This window comes from Colletes latitarsis, chromosome 8 (assembly GCF_051014445.1).
Source record: "Colletes latitarsis isolate SP2378_abdomen chromosome 8, iyColLati1, whole genome shotgun sequence".
NCBI classification, from domain to species: domain Eukaryota; kingdom Metazoa; phylum Arthropoda; class Insecta; order Hymenoptera; family Colletidae; genus Colletes; species Colletes latitarsis.
In genome coordinates, this window is record NC_135141.1 from 14,149,553 (window position 1) to 14,175,927 (window position 26,375).

The 26,375-nt window shown below is 33.8% G+C and overlaps 1 protein-coding gene and 1 long non-coding RNA gene across 9 annotated transcripts in view; both read left to right on the forward strand.

Moving 5' to 3' along the window:
* The window catches only part of LOC143344901 (uncharacterized), a 242,653-nt gene extending 225,739 nt beyond the window's left edge, over positions 1-16,914 (forward strand). For 7 of the 8 annotated variants that reach the window (XM_076771491.1, XM_076771494.1, XM_076771492.1 and 4 more), the window contains 3 exons: positions 799-1,233; positions 1,437-1,910; positions 12,950-16,914. In XM_076771491.1, the coding sequence (XP_076627606.1) occupies positions 799-1,233; positions 1,437-1,910; positions 12,950-13,021 (981 nt within the window). In that variant the 3' untranslated portion in view covers positions 13,022-16,914. The remainder of the gene's footprint in view (positions 1-798; positions 1,234-1,436; positions 1,911-12,949) is intronic. The other variant, XM_076771498.1, reaches the window with a different exon arrangement.
* Positions 16,915-17,924: 1,010 nt separating this feature from the next.
* Positions 17,925-24,376, forward strand: LOC143344710 (uncharacterized). Its single transcript, XR_013080127.1, has 2 exons — positions 17,925-22,932; positions 23,007-24,376. It is a non-coding gene; the product is annotated as an uncharacterized LOC143344710 (long non-coding RNA).
* The last annotated feature ends 1,999 nt before the right edge of the window (positions 24,377-26,375 follow it).

Sequence of the window (26,375 nt, forward strand, 5' to 3'; positions counted from 1 at the left end):
AAAAAAAAATAACGAATAAAAAAAAATTCTAAGTCCCAAAGAGAGACTCGAACCTACGGTAAAAAAACTTCCAGTGGTTCCACAGTCGGACACTCTAACGCTGCGCCAACGATCCTGTTGAAAACATCGTTGATTTTTTAGGATATGTTGCGCTCAACGGTTGGTTTATTTTATTTCTTTCAATTGTTATGTAATTCTGCTTAGTGTAGAAACATTAAACAGTGTACAAAACACTCGTATATCGAAGAATGCATAAAAATTCAACGTGTAAGTTACTCTAATACGCAGAAAATGAGGAAAAAATCGGTTTTTATTTTTTTTCACTGCGGCGCACCAAAATGAAAAATCTCAAAAAAATTGAGAATAATAGTAATAGCAATACGTGTTTACTGTAAAAGTATAAAAGTAGTTCTGGGCCTCCTTCGATACGTAATTGGCATTTTTCGGCATTTTTTGCGGTTTTTTATTTTTTACTACCTGGTTCTTCGATCAAAAAATCTGAAAATCTCCCAAAATATGTGTCCCAGTACCCGAAGTGTCTCTGAATTTTTTTACATTTTTTTACTCAATAGGTTAAGAGAAATTGTTGAAAAACATGATTTTCGTTTTCACCCCATTACTACCCCCACGGCCGAGATTTCAAGTTAAAAATTTGCACACATGGTTTTTTTTGGATAAGCTATCGAATGACCTATCGTTCGTTCAATTCGGTTTGGGGGCACATTTGACCCCCTTATTCGGCTATACCCTTTCCGGGTACTTGGACGCTAGAAATAAAATAGTAATACGTACCCACAGGCACCGGATGGGGAAACGCAACCGAGCACAGAAGTTGACCTCTTCATCTCGACAGAGAAAATCATGGTTTTGAATACGGACCTGAAGGAGATTATGATGGATCACGCATTAAGAACAATATCTTACATAGCAGATATTGGTGACGTAGTGGTGCTAATGGCACGAAGACGATTTGTGCCGCACGAAATGGAGGAAGCACCGAAGATCAACAGAACCCCAAAGATGATTTGTCACGTGTTCGAAAGCGAAGAGGCTCGATTCATTGCACAAAGCATCGGGCAGGCGTTTCAAGTAGCTTACATGGAGTTCCTCAAGGCGAATGGAATAGAGGATCATAGTTTTGTAAAACAAATGGATTACCAAGAGGTACTCAATTCTCAAGAGATATTTGGCGACGAGCTACAAATGTTTGCCAAAAAGGAAATGCAGAAAGAGGTAATTCATTTTACATTATAGTTTAAACTTTGTGGGAACAGCTACGACACGAGTATAGTGCAGCATTTACCAAAATTATGCTAAATGATAACGAAATATCAGCATAAGCAATTTCGGAGGATAATTTCTTCTTTTTACCTTTTGCACATTATCGACCTGATTTCAGTTCGAAATTAAGAAATTTTCTGATTGAATGTTTGCAGGTAGTGGTACCAAAGGCGAAGGGGGAAATTCTGGGCGTGGTAATCGTCGAGTCTGGATGGGGTTCTATGCTGCCAACGGTTGTAATCGCTAATTTGGCGCCGGCTGGCGCCGCTGCTCGATGTGGACAGTTAAACATCGGTGATCAGATAATAGCTATCAATGGTGTCTCGTTAGTTGGATTGCCTCTCTCTACTTGTCAAACTTACATCAAGAATTCGAAAAATCAGACGGTCGTCAAGTTAACTGTTGTTCCGTGCGCGCCAGTCGTCGAGGTCAAAATCAAACGACCTGACACTAAGTATCAATTAGGATTTAGTGTACAGAACGGAGTTATATGTAGTCTATTGAGAGGCGGGATTGCCGAAAGAGGAGGCGTTCGAGTGGGCCATAGGATCATCGAGATCAACAATCAAAGTGTCGTAGCTGTGCCGCATGAGAAGATCGTCAACCTTCTCGCGACGTCCGTTGGTGAGGTGCGTATAATTTACTTTACTTTAGTCACTATTCTGTCCTCCTTTGCTACAATATTTTATCCAGCGTATCGAAACAATCGAGAAAATCTTTCGTTTTCTTTCTTCAGTTTAAAAATTAAATCATTATTTCGTAGCAACTGTATATGTATCACTTTTTGAAATTAGTATTATACAGGGTGTTTGGACAGACCTGGGAAAAATTTTAATGAGAGATTCTACGGGCCAAAATAAGACGAAAAGAATGAGCTTGTGGCGTCGCTTCCCATGCTCGTCACCAGAGGGGTCGCGCTCTCACAAACGCTCGACCGACCCCTCTGTTGCTATCCTCCTCGAACCACAATTGAATCACGTCGAGGTCACCAATTGTGGCACTGCTTCGCTGCGGGGGTGGGGCTGCTCGTGAGAATTTCGTAGGAGGACAGAAAAGGAAAGGAGGGGGCGCGTTTCGTCCGCGCCTGCTAGTGGACTCAGAGATGCCAGAAAAGCACCGAAGGTGCTTTCTCACACTATGCTAGATCACGCGTACGTGAGCTCGTGGAGTTTCGGAAAGTCGACAAAGGCAAACTGACACATGCCCTCTTTCTCGATTATTCCGAAGCTGCCCGAAGTAATTTCGGTCCGCCTCGTGGGAGGAGAGAGAGAAAGGCTCACATTTGCCTTCTCGCTCTTAACAACTGAAATCCGACCTCCCGTCTACGGCATACGATTTGGAATCTCGAGCCGTGATTTTCGACTGCCCAGGCATTTTTATTTTCCGACCTATGTAGGCGCACATAAGCAAAGTACCCATAATGGAAAAAAAATTTTGTAAAATTTATTTTACGGAAATACACGTTTTAAGACCCCCTGATCATATTTTAATTATTGAAAAAAAAGAAATTTTTTTTATTATTCCCATGTATGAGCGTACATATGCATATTAATAATACGATTTTTCAAAATCAAAATTCTTTAAGATTGAAAATTAATAAATTAAAATGAGAGTCCACTCTTTGCCAGTATCGTGCACGTTGTGGCATTTTTCAATAAGAAGAGTTCTTATTTTTATAACATAAACAGAAAAGTAGAATTAATAGTTGCGGAAATTAATTAATAATGATTTTCCTCGATATATTTTGAGTTAACCGTAACAATTTGTTATGACGAACTAAATATTATATGTTTGATTTGGCTTAATTTTGCATAAAAAAATAATTGTATCGATCCATAAAAATTAATAACGTGCACGATACCGTTCAATGGAAACCACGGGAAAGTGGTGGTCTCTTCCATCAGGAGGGAAATGTAAAAAATTGTTATTTAATTATACAATGTGCAATATTGAAATGTTTAAACTAATGTAATGAAAAAAGAGCTCGTAGATACATTAATTTTTGATTAATGTACATAGGAGCAATAGTCACGAGATCCCCACCATCAAACCGTTTAAAAACAAAGGAATAGTGATCCCGTTTGCCAGTATGATACAAAGTATGGGTTGGATTTTAAATTTGAAAAGGACATAGTCGAATATTTTTAAAGGTACAAAACATAGCGTTTCATTTTAGAACAGTAACATGAGTTAGCAGGTACTATCATAAAACTGTTTTAGCCAGTTATATCCCTTTTTACCTGAAGTATAAGGTAAAAAGTACGAGGTACAAGTAAATCGAAATCCGAAAATCATTCACATTATATCAATGTAAATGAAGCGGCCTTTCCATCAGAGTTAAATACAAAATTTTGTAATTTCTGTGAAAACAGAATTTTCATTAGATGTACGTGATGTTTAAAATTTGTATGTTTTGACTGTTTTTACGAAAAATACCATCCAGATTCATGTACTTCATATATTAAAAATAACACATGTTAAATGTAATTGGTAAATTCAACTTTAAAAAAAAATATTCGAAGATCAGACAAAAATATAATGTCACATTTAGTGTACGATTAAAATATAATTAAAAAAAAAAAGATTTCTTTTAGCAGGGTTCGAACCTGCAGAGCAAAAGAAGCTCGAACTTACAGCCAAACACCCCATCATTCAAACCATACCACTTATTGGTGAATTTGGTTCTATTTTTGAAGATAAGGTGCTGTAATAACTTTAATAATATCTTGCAGTAAAACTTAACCCAAAATCGGGTACCATTTCAACTTTCCCTTATTAGAATCGAGTTTTCAATTTGTTTTAGCGAAAATCCCAGCCGGTTAAGCTGCTTACTGCTGTTTTTAATTACCAAGCATTTATTTCTCAATTAACCCTTTGCGAGTAAAACCATTTTGCACATTATTCTAAAACATTTGTGGTACTTGTTTTCAATGCGATTTAAGTAAGCATGTAATGTATAAGATTTCATTTAAGTTTTTCTTTTCTAGAGAAGATAAAGAAAAAGTTTATTTAATTTTTCTTACATAAAATTGAATTCTTCCCAAGATTTATATGAAACACTTAAAAGATCTTTTATAAATTACGCCTATGTATCGGAACAACTATGAAACAAGAGATATAATCATTATTATCCATGGGCTGATTATAGTCAAAGACTAATCGGACTTTGAAATGAGAACATAAAACTTAAATGTAAAGTTCCATTTAAATTCATTCAGCCATTTATACTCAATCGTATTAATAATATACATATGTACACTCATACATAGGAATAATAAAAAAAAATTTCTTTTTTTTCAATAATTAAAATATGATCAGGGGGTCTTAAAACGTGTATTTCCGTAAAATAAATTTTACAAAATTTTTTTTCCATTATGGGTACTTTGCTTATGTGCGCCTACATAGGTCGGAAAATAAAAATGCCTGGGCAGTCGAAAATCACGGCTCGAGATTCCAAATCGTATGCCGTAGACGGGAGGTCGGATTTCAGTTGTTAAGAGCGAGAAGGCAAATGTGAGCCTTTCTCTCTCTAGTCCCACGAGGCGGACCGAAATTACTTCGGGCAGCTTCGGAATAATCGAAAAAGAGGGCATGTGTCAGTTTGCCTTTGTCGACTTTCCGAAACTCCACGAGCTCACGTACGCGTGATCTGCCATGTGTGAGTATCGTACCGGGTGCTGAATCTGGCATCTATGAGTGGACTCATCATCAGTAGTAAGGCTTTCTTAGGCCCTGCCTTAGATGACTAGGTTATCGGGAAGTCGTTCGAGGAGTGTATACAGGGTGTTCGGCCACCCCTGGGAAAAATTTTAATAGAGGATTCTAGAGACCAAAATAAGACGAAAATCAAGAATACCAATTTGTTGATGGAGGCTTCGTTAAAAAGTTATTAACAAATAAATTCAAAAATTTCAAATCGTTCTGGAAAAATTATTTTCGGTTGCGGGGGTCGATTACGATCATTTTTTGTCAATAAACATACCACCGAAATCCTACCCATTTTCTAGAAAAAAATTCGAGAAGGTGTGAAATTTTTCGACGGAAAAAAAAAATTTCAAATCGTTTTGAAAAAATTATTTTCGATTGCGGGGGTCAATTACAATCATTTGTGGTCAATAGACATACCCTCGAAATCCTACATAGTTTCGAGAAAAAAATTCGAGTAGATGTGAAAGTGTTCGGTGAAATTAAACGTTTTTAAATCGTTATAAAAAAATTATGTCTAGTCGTAGGGGTCGATTACAATCATTTTCGGTGAATACACATACCCCCGAAATCCTACCCACTTTCTAGAAAAAAATTCGAGGTGTGAAATTTTTGACAAAATTTAAAAATTTCAAATCATTCTGGAAAAATTATTTTCGGTTGCAGGGGTTGATTACAATCAATTTTGGTGAATACACATTACCTCGAAATCCTACCCAGTTTCGAGAAAAAAATTGAGTACAGGCAGAGCTTTAAACGTTAATAAAATTTCAACGGAGCCTCCATCAACAAATTGGTATTCTTGATTTTCGTCTTATTTTGGTCTCTAGAATCGTGCATTAAAATTTTTCCCAGGGGTGGCCGAACACCCTGTATATGTATAGGGTGGGGCAGTAACTATTAGCACCTCAAACTATAAGTTTCACAGAAATGTTTGCTAATGGGTGGCGATAATAGTTTTTTTGCAGGTGGAGGTACTTCGGACATTTCAAGGTCACATCCATTTTTTTAAATGGATCGGTATGTTTTTGCTTCCGTATCACGATAGAGGATCTTAAAACGAGTTCAACGACCTATTACACAAGGTCATTGAAGGTCATAGAAAGTAGAGAAAGGCGATAATACTTACGGTTTTGGTAGTAAATGAAACATACGTATTGTCAACAGTAGAGGAATGCGTAATGCTTACCGTTTACTTCACTGAAAATAAACACTGCTTGAAGGACACTTTAATAGTTTGCAGAGTAAGATAAACATCATAAGATTAGTATCGATAAATCGGTCAATCCGGCACGATGTATCCGTTTCAAGAGCAGCTTGATATGCTTCTTATTTATGGCGAATGCCAACAAAATTCTGTAAGGGCGAAAAACTTGTATGCTGAATGATATCCACATCGGTCTCAGCCTTCGAGTCAAACATTTAAAAATGTGTATGATAAACTCAGGCAAACCGGTAGTTTAAGTATTCGTAAAAGTGAACGCCAGAAACGAGTAATTAACGAAGAAATGGAAATCGGTGTGCTCTAGAAATTCTCATATTAGTTGGCGACAAATTGAACGCGAATCTGGCATTAGTAGGAGGAGCGTACTTCGCATTTTGCACCGTCACATCACGTTAGTCTTCACCAAGAATTGCATGGGAACGACTTCATGAATCGCGTTGAGTTTTCTCGATGGGCTATACGTCAGATTCGAAACAATGAGCTTTTTTTTAATACCGTCTTATTTACTGATCAAGCAACATTCGCAAATCACGGGAATGTTAATTTGCATAACGTGCATTTATGGGCAGCGGAAAATCCACATTGGCTGCGACAGGTTGAACATCAAAAACAATGGTCTGTGAATGTATGGTGCGGTATCATAGGTGATCAAATTATTGGACCTTATTTTATCAATGGAAATTTCAATGGCAACGTCTATGCTAATTTTATTAAGGATACATTGGGTCTTTTGTTAGAAGAGTTACCTTTATTTACACGACAAACCATGTGGTATCAACATGATGGATGCCCAGCACATTATTCATCGATTGCGCGAAGGGAACTCGATGAAAAATTTCGAATCCAATATCGTGGCCAGCTCGTTCACCAGACATAATACCTTTAGATTTCTTTCTGTGGGGAACACTGAAAGAGAAAGTGTACAAAGAAGTAGCAACTACATCTCACGATATGTAACAGCGAATTATTGCAGCCTGTGCATCAATAAGTTCTGACGTTGTAAGACTTGCAAGTCAATCAATCGTAAAAAGAATCCAACGGTGCATTGACAGTGATGGTCATCATTTCAAACACCTACTATAAACATGTTTCATTTACTACCAAAACCGTAAGTATTATCGCCTTTCTCTACTTTCTATGACCTTCAATGACCTTGTGTAATAGGTCGTTGAACTCGTTTTAAGATCCTCTATTGTGATACGGAAGCAAAAACATACCGATCCATTTAAAAAAATGGATGTGACCTTGAAATGTCCGAAGTACCTCCAGCTGCAAAAAAACTATTATCGCCACCCAATAGCGCCCTTCGTACTGTGCAATTTACTTTAGCAAATATTTCTGTGAAACTTACAGTTTCGAAGATATTTGAGGTGGTAATAGTTACTGCCCCACCCTGTATAGCAACGGAGGGGGGTCGGTCGAGCGCTTGTGAAAGCGCGAGCCCTCTGGTGGCGAGCATGGGAGGCGACACCACAAGCTAATAAAACATATCTTTCCTGCTTTTCTGTAAAATTACAAAATAAATAACAGAAAAATGATAGAATAGCAGTATCTAATGATGGCTACTGCTCCATGATGTTACTATGATCTTAATACTTCGTTTTCGTCCATTGCGTTATATGTATGTCGGTACTGCATATGGCTCAAGACCTTAGTATCTCATATCTCTACTCTATCTCATAATTCTACCTTCTCCTTTAATAGACAACTATATAAAACATAGAAAATAGGGATATATACATATATTACAAAATAAACCTATAAACACGTACATATTAGGTCGTCCCATAAGTTTCTTCCCTTTTTTTGATGCGAAATGAATACACGATTGTTGGAATCCGGGTGGTCAAGTAATGTTCTTTTCATATTATAAGAGTTTATTCATTTACGTTGAACTCGCACCGAACTCAACTATGAAGAATAAAGGAATTTGCAGTGGACTTGGACTCTTCGACAAGACGTTAACACCCGCAGACTTTTTGGGCAACTCTGAACTCCTCGGGCCCTGCGGTCCGGGGATATACAGGGTGATCGGTCACCTCTGGGAAAAATTTTAATAGGGGATTCTAGAGGCCAAAATAAGACGAAAATCAAGTGTATCAATTTGTTGATGGAGGCTTTGTTAAAAAGTTATTAATAATTAAATTCAAAAATTTCAAATCATTTTGAAAAAATTATTTTTGGTTGTGGGGCTGAATTCCAATAATTTTTGATGAATACACATACCCCTGAAATCCTACCCTCCTTCGAGAAAAAAATTCGAGTAGATACTGAAATTTTTAGGCGAAATTAAAAAATTTCAAATCATACTAAAAAAATTATATTCAGTTACAGGAGACAATTACAATCGTTTTTGGTCAATAGACATACCCTCGAAATCCTATCCACTTTCGAGAAAAAAATTCCTTGCCGAAAATATCATTTCTGGCCAGAAATGGTTCGCCGAATTTTCATGCGAATCTTTAAAACGTCATAACTTCTGAACGGATGGGACGATTCCAATGTTTAAAAAAGCAAACTACGCGCATTTTAGTGTAAAATATGTACAAATCGTAAAAATATTCGAAAAGTTGGTCCTTCACCCCGCAAAATGAGAAAAAGCCAATGAAAATTGTCCAATTTTGAAACAGCCATAACTCCTACAATAGTGAATATATTTCAATGAAACTTTTTTCCGAAGTAGAGCTCATGGGTACCTACAAAAAAGTAGTAGACAACTTTTCTGTACAGCATCAAACAAAATTACTAAAAATGAAAAAGGAATTTTTAAGAAACATCGACAGAGGGTAGGTGCCTAAATTTTTCGGCGAAAAAAAATTTTTTCAAATCGTTTAAAAAAAATTATTTTCGGTTGTGGGAGTCAATTATAATTATTTTTGGTCATTACACATACCTTCGAAATCCTATCCACTTTCGAGAAAAAAAAATCGGGTAGGTGCTGAAATTTTTCGATGAAAAAAAAAATTTTCAAATCATTCTTAAAAAATTATTTTCGGTTATGGGGGTCAATTACAATCATTTTTTATCATTACACATACCCTCGAATTCCTACGCACTTTCGAGAAAAAAATTCTTTACTGAAAATCTAATATGGGGCCCAGAAATGCTTCCCTGAAATTTCATGCATATCTTTAAAACATCGTAACTTCTGAATGGATTGAAGGATTTTAATGTTTAAAAAAGCAATCAACGCGTATTTTAGTAGACAATATGTAGAAGTTCTACAAATATTAGAAAAGTTGCCTGTTGATCCCGTAAAATGTGAAAACCCTCATAAAAGTGGTACAATTTTTAAACGGTCATAACTCCTACAATAGTAAAGGTATCTCATTGAAATTTTTTTCTGAAGTAGAGCCCATGAGCACCTATAAAAAAGTATTAGGCAATTTTTCTGTGGGGTGTCAAACAAAATTATTAAAAACTAAAAACGAATATTTAAGAAAAATCGACAAAGACGTAGCTGCCTAAATTTTTCGGCGAAAAAAAAATTTCAAATTGTTCTGAAAAAATTATTTTCGGTTGCGAGGGTTAATTACAATCATTTTTAGTTATTAGACATACCCTCAAATTTCTACCCACTTTGGAGAAAAAAATTCGAGAAAGTGTGAAATTTTTCGACAAAATTAAAAAATTTCAAATCGTTCTGGAAAAATTATTTTCGGTTTAAAATTTAAAATTTAAGTTTAAAATTATATTGTATAATTTAGTGCAAGCCTATAGTGCTTCATTAAAATCAAAGTTAGAACGGCTACTAGCATAGTGGATGTACGCGCAAGATGTAAATCATAAAAATCTGCAAAACTGTAAGAGGCAATTTTAAAATGTTACATACCAATGGATTTGGAATAAAATGCTCGTCATTTTTTGTCATTATGAAAATTTCAATAAAATGAAAAATTAAGTTAATAAATTTTGTTTTGTTATAAACAAATGGTATTTTGTTAAATTTTTTAACACCATGTTATTGTACATAAGAAACCATTAACCTCGCCCATTAACAATTTTTTCGTATGTCTTTCCGTTTTCGAGATAGCCGTTTCGAGGCAAAACTTCAAGGGGTGGTTTCACCCCTTAAACTCGAGTTACCGCAGCTAAAAAAAAATACGTGTCGATTATTTTTGGCTACTTTATAAGTGTACGAAGTTTCATCAAAATCGAAGCTAGAACCACTATCACGCGTACGCAACTGCTTGCAGATTGCAGTTCTACAGGCGGAGCTTTAAACGTTAATAACTTTTTAACGAAGCCTCGATCAACAAATTGGTATTCTTGATTTTTGTCTTATTTTGGCCTCTAGAATCTCCCATTACAATTTTTTCCAGGGTTGGCCGAACACCCAGTATATTTCAGCAGAATAATACAATTGTGCATACGTCTCACATTGTAAAAAGTTATTCTAAAGCGAAAAATATAAAGGTTTTTGACCTGCAAGGTCTCCTGACCTAAAATTATAGAGAACGTTTGAGGTAAACTAAGCGGAATATTACATGAAGCTAGGCAGTCTTATAATACAATGCCCAAATTAAAAATCAACTATTTTAGAAGCTTGGAAAAGCTTGGATCAAAATGATATAAAAAACCTGTATAGAAGTTTACTAAGAAAAATAATGAAAGTGGTGCAACGAAGGGCAGTCCATGCATTACCAAAACTTTAAAAATCAGTATAATTTTATTTAATTCCACGTTAAATTTCTTCTTCATTTTTGCATAAATAACACATGGACTGAATGGTTTACTATATTTGTTGATAAATCATGTCAAAATTAATACTTTATTTTATCATATATTAACTTCCTACGAAAATGTACAAATAGATGTTCATTTCCAAATATCTTTAGCTGCATTATCATTTTCTCCACCAGTGTACACTCCGGGACAAAAAGGTAGCACACCTTATATTTTCTCACATTTTGTGTTAAGAGCTGATTAAGATACATATTTTCTTTTACTGATAACTCAGAGCATGTTTATGTATACAATTTACGAAATATCGTCCACAACATATACTTCAACAGGATTCTAACACAAAAAATGTAAATATTACTGTTTGCAAGCGGGACAAAATGATAGCACACGTGGTAAATCTACGCTTTCCAGTTACACTGAAGCTTGCGAATTGCAAACATCAACCTCAGAACATAATTAATAACGTCCGTGATATTATTTCATGTTGTATATTTGTTAAAAAAAGGCGAAATATTATTAAAAATGGGTCGCGGAAAGAGATTGAACACGTGTGAAATGGTCACTATAATAAAATTGAAAGAAAAACAATATTCAGTGACAAAAATAGTAAAAATTAGGAATAGAAGTCGAAAAGTAACAACGAATTTCTTGAAAAATCCGGAAAACTATGGTAAAAAGAAGAGTTCTGGACTTCTGCAAAGTCTAAATGCCTGGGAACGATATGCAATACTAAGAGCAGCATCAAATTCTAAGATGACTGCCAGGCAAATTGCTCAAAGTGTTGGTGTAAACACTAATATAAAGAATGTGAAACGTGCTTTACAAAAATGCAAATACATAACACGACAAAAATTGAAGAAAAAGTCTTGGTTAACTGTGCAACATAAGATGAATCGATTACACATTGCGGAAAAGAATATTCGTATGCGAAAGAAATGGCGAAGAATAATATTTACAGATGAAAAGAGGTTTAATTTAGATGAACCTGATGGCCTGAGTTACTATTTTCATGATATGCGAAAAGAGGAACAGTTTTTGAGTCGTCGGCAAATGGGAGGTGGTGATGCGATGATTTGGTGCGGTATCAGATACTATAGTAAAATGGAAATGAAATTTATAATAGGAAAAATGAATAGCAAAATGTATTTGGAAATGATTAAGGAACAAATAAACACGTACACCAGCAGAATTGCTGGAGAGAAGTTTATTTTTCAACAGGATAATGTCGCAGTACACACTACAAAAGTAGTAAAAGAGTACTTTTCTTGAGAAAAAATTCGCGTTTTGGATTGGCCAGCAAGGTCACCCGACCTTAACATTATTAAAAATTGTTGAGGAAATCTTGCCCGAGCTGTATATGGAAATGACAGACAATTTGGAAATATTGTCGAATTAAAAAAATGTATTCAAGATGAGTGGGAGCAATTAAAGCGAAAAGCTATTAAAAAACTCTATAAATCTTTGCCAAAGAGAATGATGTCTGTTATTAAATGTAAAGGAGAAGCCACAAGATATTAAGCATTAAATATCATTCGTTGATTTATCGTTATACATAATTTTAAGTTGAATGCGCTATCATTTTGTCCCACTGCCTTAAAAGTTCTTTTTTTTTAAATAAAATTGTATAGACTGGAGAAATTCAATTAATTTTCATTTGTGTATGTTTATAGAGGTATTTTGCAAGAATGGATAAAAACAAAACCTTGGTTGTAATGTGACAGGAAGGTCACAATCGTGATAATCGTTTAGTCTATATGAAAGAATATATTTGAACACTATCACAATGCGTATCGCGCACAACACGTGGCCTCATGGCGCCAACAACATGAATGGGGCGAGATGACAAAAATCACCGCCTGGGGCTCTAGCGTCGCACGACACATTCTTACATAAAAGAAACGCGTAGACCAATATCGATCTCATCGATCCAACATAATGTTAAATAAATAAAAATTACGTTAATTTTAAAGTGTGCTATCTTTTTGTCCGGGAGTATATTTATTACATCATATGAATGTATTAATATTTTATACGAACCATGTTTTATTTCAGATATTAATGAAGACGATGCCCACGTCGATGTTTAGGCTGTTAACTGGCCAGGAGTCTCCAGTGTACATATAAGCGTTTGGTTACCTGGCTGATACGCGTAGTGAACAGACAATACATTCGCCATCCACTACCAAACTATTCACTACTTTACCCTCTGTACAGACTTATTCGACGCAAATTGCTTTCTGTTTCGATTCTTGTGGAACTCTATTCATATACTCCCACCAGCTCCTGTTTAGCAAAGCAACAAAAGTTAACGTAAACACGTTGCGAAAAACATTAATATATTGAATATTTACATAAAGCAAAAAAATATATATATATATACACATATATACATATTATTATATATAAATGTACATATACAGGGTGTTTCGCAACGTGCAAGACCCACTTCAGGAGCTGCTCCTACGTCTAAAAACAATGAAAAAAGTCGTTTAATTACGTGTCTTGTTTGTTTTTGTTTACAAGTTGTAATGAATTTTAATTGCTGTTCTTGCAAAAAATTCTCCACGCCGCCACGTGTGCCGCATTTTCCATTCTTGCTATTCTTCGAGTACTGTCTTCATTATTCTTTTCAACATGATTGAGGACTCGCTCGTCAAGTCTAGCCGACTGGGAAAGTATTTCAAGTATAAACGTGTTGCTTCACTTGCATTACACATAGCAAGCTTATACGTATATCAAAGGCATATTTGTCATTTCTGAATTAGAATAATATTCAAATAGTCATATTACTTAGGAACTACTGCGGTTTATGGTAGGGGGAGCTGGACAAAGAGTTTGTTTTATTTATAAAATTCATTATAATTCATAAACGAAAACGAGTAAGACACGCGTTGATATGGTCTTTTTTATTGTTTTTAGGCGTTTAATCAGCTTTCGAAATGGGTCTCACGTGTTACGAAACACGCTGTATATACGTATATATATGTATGTATATATATATATGTAAATATATATATATACACACATAATATATACATAATATTTTATTTATGAATGGGATTCTCTATGCCTGTTTTCCAGTTAACTAGTCGAATAATCTATAAAGTGATTTACAGATGTCGATGATCATCTTAATTACGATTCCAATGAGGATTATTGCAGAGAAACCTTTTTGGTAAACTTTTTAAAAATCTTCTTTTTATATTTATGTCCTCGTGGTACAGTATGAGGTTACAATGTACTTCCTCTTTTTCTGACAAAAGAAAATATATTGAAGGAATTTGTATTCGATACGATAATGTTGAATGGTGTTGCTAAATGAATATTTTACTTTTAATTTAAAAATTATGGATTATGTGTAACGTAATGTTAAGTTACTCGTTAAGTAAAACATGCTAGCTTTTTTATTGGTTGCATTGTACATTCAACATATTTTCTATGCAGTTTTTACTCGATTCTATGTAACGTACAGTTTTTGTTAGTTTTCATTTATTGCAGAGACAATACGATAAGTGAAAAAGAAGTTAACGAACATATTCATTCTACGAAATATATGCGAAAAGGTAATGAAAAAATCGAATAGGTACTTCATATAATAATGTATACAGGGTGTTTGGCCACCTCTGGGAAAAATTTTAATGGGAAATTCTAGAGGCCAAAATAAGACGAAAATCAAGAATATCAATTTTTTCACTGAGGCTTCGTTGAAAAGTTATTAAGAATTAAATTCAAAAATTTCAAATCGTTCTGGAAAAATTATTTTTGATTGCAGGGACCAATTATAATAATTTTTGGTCATTACACATACCCCCGAAATCTTACGCACTTTCGAGAAAAAAATTCCGAAAGGTAGACAAATTTTTGGACAAAATTAAAAAATTTCAAATTGTTCTGGAAAAATTATTTTCGGTTGCGGGGGTCAATTACAATAATTTTTGGTAAATAGACATACTCCCGAAATCCTGCGTATTTTCGAGAAAAAAATTCAGTACGAGTAGAACTTTAAACGTTAATAACTTTTTAAGGAAGCCTCCATCAACAAATTGGTATTCTTGAAATTCGTCTTATTTACGTCTCTAGAATCTTTCATTAAAATTTTTCCCAGGAGTGGCCGTACACCCTGTATATAGGGTAATTCACCATGTTTTAGCACCTGAATTCATCTCATTATTATTGGCCTTAGTGGTCAATATTTGAGATGGGGTTAAATGATTTCAAGTAAGTCGTATCATAATGTTAATAGTTATTTTTTTAGGTGGATACGTAGAGAACTTATGATGATCATTAGGGTTTTTTTTGAACGAGATCATATATTTTTTATTGCACCTATCGATGCACCTTGGTATTCTCTATAGAAAAATACTAATCTATTAATGTCGAAAAACTATTAGTTTAGAGGATATTTTAATTTTAATAGTCCTACAAAACCATGACTCTCTTTATACAGTTGCAATGGTGTTATTTATATAAAAGCTCAATGTGGTGACCATTTATATGGCTATAGTTTCTAAATTGTGAAAGTAATGATTTTTTCACATTATGTATTTTATTTATGTTGAATTTATTTATTGGAACAAAATACCTTACAAATTCGTTAACGATGACAAAAATATTATTTTACTTTGTACGTAATCAGTATTACTATATTTGCACCCACAACAACAGCAGGTAACCATAAAAGAGATAAAATTGTTGGGAGTATATCAATCCACTCCGAACACAGTACAGTGCTGCCCACTAGCTCGCAGATGGTGATTATTTTTTCACAAGTTAAGAATATGTTATTACATTTGGTGATTATATGATTCTTCATTGGAGCCTCAACGTATGTCCTATTTTTCAACCCCATAAAAAAAACAAGGGATATTAAATCAGGTGATCTAGTTGAAAAATTAATGTAACCACCAAAGTCTTATCCAATAATTTGGAAATATTTCATTAATACTTTTTTATAGAGAATACTAAGATGCATCGACTGATGCAGTAAGAAATATATAATCTCGTTTAAAAAAAGACACTAATGATCTTCATAAGTTTTCTACGTACTCATCTAAAAGAATAACTATTAACATCATAATGTGTCTTCCTTGAAACCATTTAACGCTATCTGATATATTTTCTGCTGAACATAATGATAATGACATAAATTGAGGTGGTAAAATCTGGCGAATCACTCGGTATACTATTAAATTTTATTTATTCGACAATGATGTATGTTGGGAAATTAAAATTTTATGAAATCAGCATCGAGAATCACATTTCATATCCAGTAAGAGAAGCAAAGTATGCAATGCACATGATTATACATAGCACAAAGCTCTTTACCAACGTTAGAGCAGGGCTGGAACTCTCTGTATACTTGGTGGAAGAGATATAGCGAGGTCGTAAAAACTGCATTAAAAGAAACAAACAATTTCAATATAAGGATAAAAGAAGCTAGGATCGAGCTTTTTCGAGCACCAGCGCTTCTTTCAATGACATGTTCGTTTTTTAATCAAGTTGCCAAGAAACAAATAGTGCAAATTGTGCAACGTGACATTAAAGGGATACTTTGGTTTAGACGTCGATTTTTCGTTCACTTTTTCAAATTTTTTTTATCAACCAGTAAACTGTAAAGTTCTAGGTTTTTGCACATATATTTATTATAGTTTTAAAAATACAGGATATTTTTTTTACCAAAAAATACTGGTGTAGAAGTCTGCTTAACTTTTGTCCTTTTGAAAAATCATAGTCTGAATGAAACAAAAACCATTTTAATTATTATGAATACGGTTTTGACCTCTTTCCAGTAAAAATTTTGATGAATCAAAAAATGGCGGCACTTTAAACTTGAAATATTAAATTTCCTATTTCTTTTTTTGCATTCAGCGTATAAATAAAATGATAAATATTATATTATTATTTTTGTACAATTCTAGTAGTAGTCATAGAGATGTTTTCTTAAGATTCGTTTCAAATTTGAACACAATAGATCAACTAGATTTTAAAATATCGCGTCAACCATTTCAAAAAATAACTTATTTAAAGTTTTGTGTAAAAATAAAATCTCTCTTTTGTTTGTGCTCTGTGTGATAAGAAAGCGACAAATTAAGGAGGTATTGCTGTCTAGACTCTCAATTGCACGGCCCATTTGTGATTTTTTTTTAATGATAGATAGACTGTTTTGTACTGAGACTTTGTAGATACATTTATTCATGTTCTAAGCATGTACAATATTTATTTCATGGAAGTATATTAAAAATCGTGGGAATTGTAACTTCTTATTTAATGGCTCTTTTGGAAAAGGAGCTCCAATGGCTTCCAGGATTCCAGATAATTTGAAACAGAGGGGTTTAAAGTATCTTCATAAGGAAGGTTGTAGTTATAGCAGGAACCAGGGAGATGTTAAAATCCTGATAAATAAAGAAATGGCGACGCTTCAAGTTTCGAATTTCTATTTGTTAATCGTTCTTTTGTCTTTAGCGTATCAAAAAAAATAGTAAAACTCAATATTTTTTAAAATCTCTAGTTCCAGCTATAAAGGTGTGTCTGCTGAATATTCTCTCCAAATTTGAAGTCAATCGGTTTGCTAGATCTTGAAATATCATGTAAGCCAGTTTAAATGCGTCTTTTTAAACAAGAAGCTATAACTCTCGCAATTTTTAATATTTTATGATGAAAAAAATACTATACATACCTATAAGACAAATAAATATATCTGCAAAATGTCACTGCAAAACAACCTACCTGTCGTTAAAAAAAAATCACAAAAAGAGGTCGAAGAAATGACAGCGTAAACAGCAATACCTCCTTAAGGGAGTATTCCCTTAAGGAGGTATTGCTGTCTAGACTGTCAATTTCACGGCCCTTTTTGTGATTTTTTTTTAATGATAGATAGGCTGTTTTGTACTGAGACTTTCTAGATATATTCATTCATCTTATAAGCATGTACATTATTGTTTTCATGGAAAAATATTAAAAATCGTGGGAATTGTAACTTGTTATTTAATGGCTCTTTTGGAAAAGGAGCTCCAATGGCTTCCAGGATTCCAGATAATTTGAAACAGAGGGGGTTAAAGTATCTTCATAAGGAAGGTTGTAGTTATAGCAGGAACTAGGAAGAAGTCGAAATCCTGATAAATAAAGAAATGGCGACGCTTCAAGTTTCGAATTTCTATTTGTTAATCGTTCTTTTGTCTTTAGCGTATAAAAAAAAATAGTAAAACTCAATATTTTTTTAAATCTCTAGTTCCAGCTATAAAGGCGTGTCTGCTGAATATTCTCTTCAAATTTGAAGTCGATCGGTTTGCTAGATCTTGAAATATCATGTAAGCCAGTTTAAATGCGTTTTTTTAAACAAGAAGCTATAACTCTCGCAATTTTTAATATTTTATGATGAAAAAAATACTATACATACCTATAAGACAAATAAATATATCTGCAAAATGTCACTGCAAAACAACCTACCTGTCGTTAAAAAAAAATCACAAAAAAAGGTCGAAGAAATAACAGCCTAGACAGCAATACTCCCTTAATATTCACAATCAATCCGGTAATCCGGTACTCAATTTTTCCTCTTTGTCTACAATTCTAGTTTTTTGCTAGCTCTAACGAGTGACGTACTGAACGATCTATTCTATTCTCATCGTAATGCTACATAAAATTCTGCTGCTTTCCTACTACTAATCCTAGCTTTCCAAATATTTGCAAGATATTGTAGCACCTCTCATTGAAAATACAAACATCTCAGAAGGTTGCTATACAGGGTGTTCGACCACCCCTGGGAATAATTTTAATGGGAGATTCTGGAGGCCAAAATAAGACGAAAATCAAGAATACTAATTTGTTGATTAAGGCTTTGTTAAAAAGTTATAGAAACATTTCCGGCTACATAGTATATTTTCGGTAAAGAATTTTTTTTCTCGAAAGAACGTAAGATTTTGAGAGTATGTGTATTCACCAAAAATTAATGTAATTGACCCTCGCAACTGAAAATAATTTTTTCAGAACGATTTGAAATTTTTTAATTTTGTCGATAAATTTGACCATCTACTCGAATTTTTTCCTAGCAAGTGGGTAGGATTTCGGAAGTATGTCTATTTACCAAAAATGCTTGTAATTGACCTCCTCAACTAAAAATAATTTTTTCAGAATTAATTAAAAATTTTTTTTACCCCCTGTCGATTTTTCTTAAAAATTCCTTTTTCATTTTTAGTAATTTTGTTTGACGCTCTACAGAAAAGTTGTCTAATACTTTTCTGTAGGCACCCGTGAGCTCTACTTCAGGAAAAAGTTTCATTGAAATATATTCACAATTGTAGGAGTTATGGCTGTTTGAAAATTGGACCATTTTTATGGGGGTTTTCTCATTTTGCGGGGTGAAGGACCAACTTTTCGAATATTTTTACAATTTCTAAATATTCTCTACCAAAATACGCGTAGTTTGATTTTTTAAACATTAAAATCGACCAATCCGTTCAGAAGTTATGACGTTTTAAAGATTCGCATGAAAATTCGGGGAACCATTTCTGGCCAGAAATTATATTTTCGGTAAACAATTTTTTTCTCGAAAATGCGTAGGATTTCAGAGGTATGTGTATTCTCGAAAAATGATGGTAATTCAGCCCCGCAACCGAAAATAATTTTTTCAAAATTAATTAAAAATTTTTTTGTCGAAAAATTTAGGCACCTAGCCCCCGTCGATTTTTCTTAAAAATTCCTTTTTCATTTTTAGTAATTTTGTTTGACGTTGTACGGAAATCTTGCCTAATACTTTTTTGTAGGTGCTCATGAGCTGTACTTCGGAAAAAAGTTTCATTGAAATATACTCACTATTGTAGGAGTTATGGTCGTATTGATGTTTTGACCATTTCTATGCTGTTTTTCTCATTTTGCGGGGTGAAGGACCAACTTTTCGAATATTTTTGGAATTTCTAAATATTCTTCGCCAAAATACGCGTAGTTTGCTTTTTTAAACATTAAAATCGACCAATCCGTTCAGAAGTTATGACGTTTTAAAGATTCGCATGAAAATTCGGGGAACCATTTCTGGCCAGAAATTATATTTTCGGTAACGAATTTTTTTCTCGAAACTGAGTAGGATTTCGGGGGTATGTCTGTTGACCAAAAATGCTTGCAATTGACCCCTGCAACTAAAAATAATTTTTCCATGACGATTCTAAAGTCTTTTTTTCCACCCAAAACTTTCAGCACTTACCCGAATTTTTTTCTCGAAAGTGGGTAGGATTTCGGGGGTATGTCTGTTCACCAAAAATAATTGCAATTGACCCCCACAACCGAAAATAATTTTTCCAGAACGATTTGAAATTTCTAAATTTAATTGTTAATAACTTTTTAACGAAGCCTCCATCAACAAATTGGTATTCTTGATTTTCATCTTATTTTGTCCTCTACAATCCCCCATTAAAATTTTTCCCAGGGGTAGCCGAACTCCCTGTATATGTTGTGATTTTTCATTGATCGAACTCTCATGGTAGATTGTTGCTCAAGTAAATTTTTTCATTTCTTGAGTTGAATGAGAATTCCTACGAATAGCCAATCCGTAATATTCAGATAATTCGTTTTACTTTATCCATCAACTTTCCTAGTCCTTCTCCACCAATTCACACGCCATTTTGTGTGCAATTATCTTATCATCGTATGGTTAAGTATCGACAATTCCCTTGAACGTTTTCTTGTCAACGTCTCAACTGTATTTTATATGTTTATGTTGAGATCTTGTAAATATTTTAACTATGGCGTCTCCATTTTCATCCTAAATTTATCTTGATGATCTTCGAACCGTTAATTATATTTCTAAATTGCGTTATCTTCTCGTTTGTCCCATATTTTGCAACTATGACGATAACACAACTTGAGAAGCGTGTCGATTACTTTTTATTGTGCTTTGCAATGAGCGTTAAAACTCGAAATAAAGAATTAAAGCCTTCTTTCTCCAAGTTAATTTTTCTTTCTCTTCAGCAGCTTTTAAAATAACGCAATCGTAGACAATAGAAACTGCAGAATAAATTTTTTTTAAGCAAGCATAGTACATCGCAAAAAATATTCATCAAACCACCTAAGTTATCACTAAATGCAGATTTATTTAAAAACTTTTACTTGCAAGCAGTTATAAACTTGTGTATTACACTTCACACTTACACTGTTTAGTAAGCTTCACTTTTAAACTGTTTAGAAATCATCTTTGCTGAAAGTGTCGAAAAACCGCACAAAAATGTATAATGCATTATGAAACACCATAATATGTCTTTACAATTATAAATATATTAATCGAAGAAGATGAAATGTAACACTAACGGTAATATTAACAATTCCAGGAATGAAAAGTTTCATTTAAATTCAATTTTTGCTTTATTTCACAGTGCATTTTAAGTTACACTTTTTCCTCGATAATAATGATTTTTGAACGGAAAATCACTGAAAACACTGTTTAACACGAATTTTGTTTTCTTATAACCACTAGGTGATTCTTGTAGAGCCCTGTTTCCTAAATACGAATCTGAAAATGGAATTGCTGTATCACCCTCAGTTTTCGAAAAACACGAGTTTATGTAAAAACGCTCAATTTTTAGCAAAAACGAGGTATTACGTGAAAATTAAAAACATCAGAAAGTTCCACTTAGTCTTAAAAGATAGAGGAGAGATTCCTGAATGTGCTAACATCAATAGTTATAATATTTTGTGCTTTTGAACGGTTGTAAATGATCGCCAAAGTTTGAAAAAATGTCCAAGTATGCACTTTATGCACAATACTTTTGCATATTTACGAAAAGTTCTTTACCTGACATGAAAACTATACACAGGATTTGATTCAGCAGACATTTCTGAAGAAGAAACTGTCCAACAGAAGTGTAGAAGCCGTTTTCAATTGTCACAGGTCGAAAAAATGTTCATCGGCAACGCGTGCACGATGTTTTACCGCCACGCGACCATCGCTTGCCTATCTCGGCGCGGCAGTGCCGTAGCTACCTACAAGCGAAACTGGTGTAATGGTACAATAGGGTATGCACTCTGTACATAATATATTTCATTTTATTTTTGTAACTTTTATTGCTTAATATTGTTGTACACTGTATGATACTAATCACTGAATTATATTTTCAAAATTCATGTAAATCCATCAATGGAATCACTCGAACATGTACGCTTTTCTAAGAAAGATCATATACATACAATGAACATCGAAATTGTTTAGAAATGGAAATGATCGGAAAATGTTTTTTACAAATCCACAAACAGATTAAAAAATTAAACATGATAAACATATACAGGGATTGGGAACCTAATATATTATCAGTGTTGCATCGATTATGCGTAGCTACGGCGCTGGTAGGCTAGCGATGGCCATGTGGCGGCAAAACGCCGTGCACGCGTTGCCGACGAACATTTTCTCGACTTGTGGCAATTCAGGACGGCTTCTACACCTCTGTTGGACAGTTTCTTCCTCAGAAATGTTTGCAGAATCAGATCCTGTGTATAGTTTTCGTGTCAGATAAAGAACTTTTCGTAAATATGCAAAAGTATTGTGTATAAAGTATGTACTTTGACACATTTTTAAATTTTGGCGATCATTTACAACGATTCAAAAGCACAAAATATTATAACTATTGATGTTAGCATATTCAGGAATCTCTCCTCTATCTTTTAAGACAAAGTGGAAATTTCTGATGTTTTTAATTTTCGCGTAAAACCTCGTTTTTGCCCAAAATTGGACGTTTTTACAAAAACTCGTGTTTTTCGAAAACTGAGGGTGATACAGCAATTCCGTTTCCAGATTCGTGTTTAGGGAACTAAGCTCTATAAGAATTACCTAGTGGATATTGAAAAACAGAAAAAAAAATTTTATTTGTAGAACAGTGAAATCGGTTCCACAATGGAACGCTATGCAACTTTGTACAGAAAATTGTTTCATAAAGTTATGGAAAAAAGAACAAAGTTTCGTAACGAAGAAAAAACATAATCCTAGTCCAGATTAATGAAAGAAAAATTTTTAAAAGAATCATATTTGGCGGATGTAACGAAAAAAAAACATAATCGTAGTCCAGATTAATGAAAGAAAAATTTTTAAAAGAATCATATTTGGCGGATGTAACGAAAAAAAGGTGAAAAGAGGGTGTCGATTCGACAAACATTTTAAGTATGCCTCGAATACATCGCTAAACTTCTTCCATCAGCTATACGTTACGTAGATTAACGACGTAATATGTTTCTAGAAGGGCCTTCGTATATTTTGTTGGCTCCGATGAAAATTATATCGTTTATTTAATCTTTTTTATCGACGGGTCGGAAGACGCCCTAGTATCATAATTTCTACTAAATCTAAGACCTATTGTCTACTATTTAATGTTTTGAATGCGTCGCTGCGTGTAAATATCAAGGTAGTTATACGGAAGAGTACTCCGTGATAATTTCCGTTCTATCGTCGGACATTTTCTATGGTGATTTCCTTTTTAAGATCACTTCTTTCGATAGAAAAATGCTTTTTGCAGTTATTAACCATAATCTTCGACAAGGTCAAGTCACACGGCAATTGACAATTGTTTACAAAGAAATTCATCGCCTGGTATTCGAAACGCATTATTCAGAATAAAATATTTCCATTCGTCCATCTTTGCGATTCTACGACCTTTGTTAAAATCGTTATTCCGAATATAATAGCAACTCTTTCGGTACGAGTGTCCAATGTAAATTATACGCATTGGCCATCGAGCTCTTGTACCGAACGAGTTGACCCCTTTTTTTTCAAATGTACACTATTTTGTTCGTAAAAGGAATAACCACAAAAAGGAACAGATTTGTTCTACGAATACCTTGCTAATTTGAAAATGTGATGATTTTAATGTACGAGACTCTGACTCGTCATCGTAGGGCAAAGGGTTAAAGAGTCTCGAATTTTGCTTACTATTGTACCATGACGAAAAACAGACTAATGAAGCTGCACGTTCGAAGATTCGTGGACCCTGATATTTGCTTTTTATGTCGATTACACAAAACCAGGGAGAAATGATTTTTTCAAGAATTCGATTTTCGAATATCGCGTTAGGGATTACCCTCTCGCCCATTGCTAGTAAGAAATGTTGTATTCCGAACGACAGCTGGTGTAATTTAATCATCTACATGTATGTAACACACTGCGTAAAATTGAACACACTTATTTTTATTACCGATGAACGAAATTACGTCCTAGGATCGTCAGTCTTAAGGCCCTACATCTCACGATGCAATATTACTACCATCATTCTTTCATCTTCAAATGTATTCGAACGAGAGCAATCTCATTAAATGATTATACGTGCATTTCAAATAATCGCGATCGATATGCTTTCACTCGACTATTTAAAAAGACTACTCTCTACGTATGGAATACAAATCAAATTAAAAGAAACAAAAAAAAAAAAGCATTAATCTTGACTTTATGTAATATTGCAATATAAAAACCATGAGAATTTACAAATGGTAATAAAATATAATTAGTGCGGAGAGGAGTTCTCTTCTATGTAAATACCGCGCATTTTCATTAAAGGGTATAGCCGAATAAGGGGGTCAAATGTGCCCCCAAACCGAATTGAACGAATGATAGGTCATTCGATAGCTTATCCAAAAAAAACCATGTGTGCAAATTTTTAACTTGAAATCTCGACCGTGGGGGTAGTAATGGGGTGAAAACGAAAATCATGTTTTTCAACAATTTCTCTTAACCTATTGAGTAAAAAAATGTAAAAAAATTCAGAGACACTTCGGGTACTGGGATACATATTTTGGGAGATTTTCAGATTTTTTGATCGAAGAACCAGGTAGTAAAAAATAAAAAACCGCAAAAAATGCCGAAAAATGCCAATTACGTATCGAAGGAGGCCCGGAACTACTTTTATACTTTTACAGTAAACACGTATTGCTATTACTATTATTCTCAATTTTTTTCAGATTTTTGGAGCAATTTTTGCATAGGATGATTTTCTTATCTTCACATCATTTAAAAATAACTTCAAAAAAATTAAGGATACATATTGTTAAACTATAGCAATATTTAATATACTGTTAAAATCCAAAGTGATTTGAGAATTCGGTTTATGACACAGTTTTCTGGTACATTGTAGTTATTAGGAATCGTTTTTTTCGTAAGATTATTTTTCGTTATTAGTCACTCTTTAGCAAGTTACTCTGTAGCAAACATTCATATTTATCAAAGAAAGAGAAAAAAAAGGAAAGATCTGCTTGATCGAAGGGGGAGAAGAAGTAATAGTAAGCCAGTATAGAATCTTCTGTTCTAATCCATTCGCAATAGTCAAAGGTAAGAGATTTGAAAACTAACATTTCACATTAATTTCAGTTTAAGAGATGTTAAACAATAATCGTGGTTGACAAAAAAAATAAGGACGCAAAGACGCTCCAAAATTATATTTATACATATTTCAGGTTAAAATATTTGTAAAATGCCTTTAGAATATTTATAAATAAGTATAAACCATTGTTATATAGTTAGAATTTGGAAAAAAAAATAACGAATAAAAAAAAATTCTAAGTCCCAAAGAGAGACTCGAACCTACGGTAAAAAAACTTCTAGCGGTTCCACAGTCGGGCACTCTAACGCTGCGCCAACGACGTCATTGAAAACATCGTTGATTTTTTAGGATATGTTGCGCTCAACGGTTGGTTTATTTTATTTCTTTCAATTGTTATGTAATTCTGCTTAGTGTAGAAACATTAAACAGTGTACAAAACACTCGTATATTGAAGAATGCATACAAATTCAACGTGTAAGTTACTCTAATACGCAGAAAATGAGGAAAAAATCGGTTTTTATTTTTTTTCACTGCGGCGCACCAAAATGAAAAATCTGAAAAAAATTGAGAATAATAGTAATAGCAATACGTGTTTACTGTAAAAGTATAAAAGTAGTTCCGGGCCTCCTTCGATACGTAATTGGCATTTTTCGGCATTTTTTGCGGTTTTTTATTTTTTACTACCTGGTTCTTCGATCAAAAAATCTGAAAATCTCCCAAAATATGTATCCCAGTACCCGAAGTGTCTCTGAATTTTTTTACATTTTTTTACTCAATAGGTTAAGAGAAATTGTTCAAAAACATGATTTTCGTTTTCACCCCATTACTACCCCCACGGTCGAGATTTCAAGTTAAAAATTTGCACACATGGTTTTTTTTGGATAAGCTATCGAATGACCTATCATTCGTTCAATTCGGTTTGGGGGCACATTTGATCCCCTTATTCGGCTATACCCTTTAAGTTCCATTTATTTTCTGCTGAAACATTTTTCACTTTTGCTTCGATTGTCGAGAATAACGCAAATCTTAAGATTTCTGACAAAAAGTTGATAAAATTTCAATGCCAAAGTACATTAAGTATTTTCTTCGTGTATTTCAACTTCTGTTTGCGGCCATTTTCATTCCCAGCGTAAAGTTCGTGTATCTGAAAATAATAACGCGATTCGATATGTACAGAAATAGTGAACACTGAAATC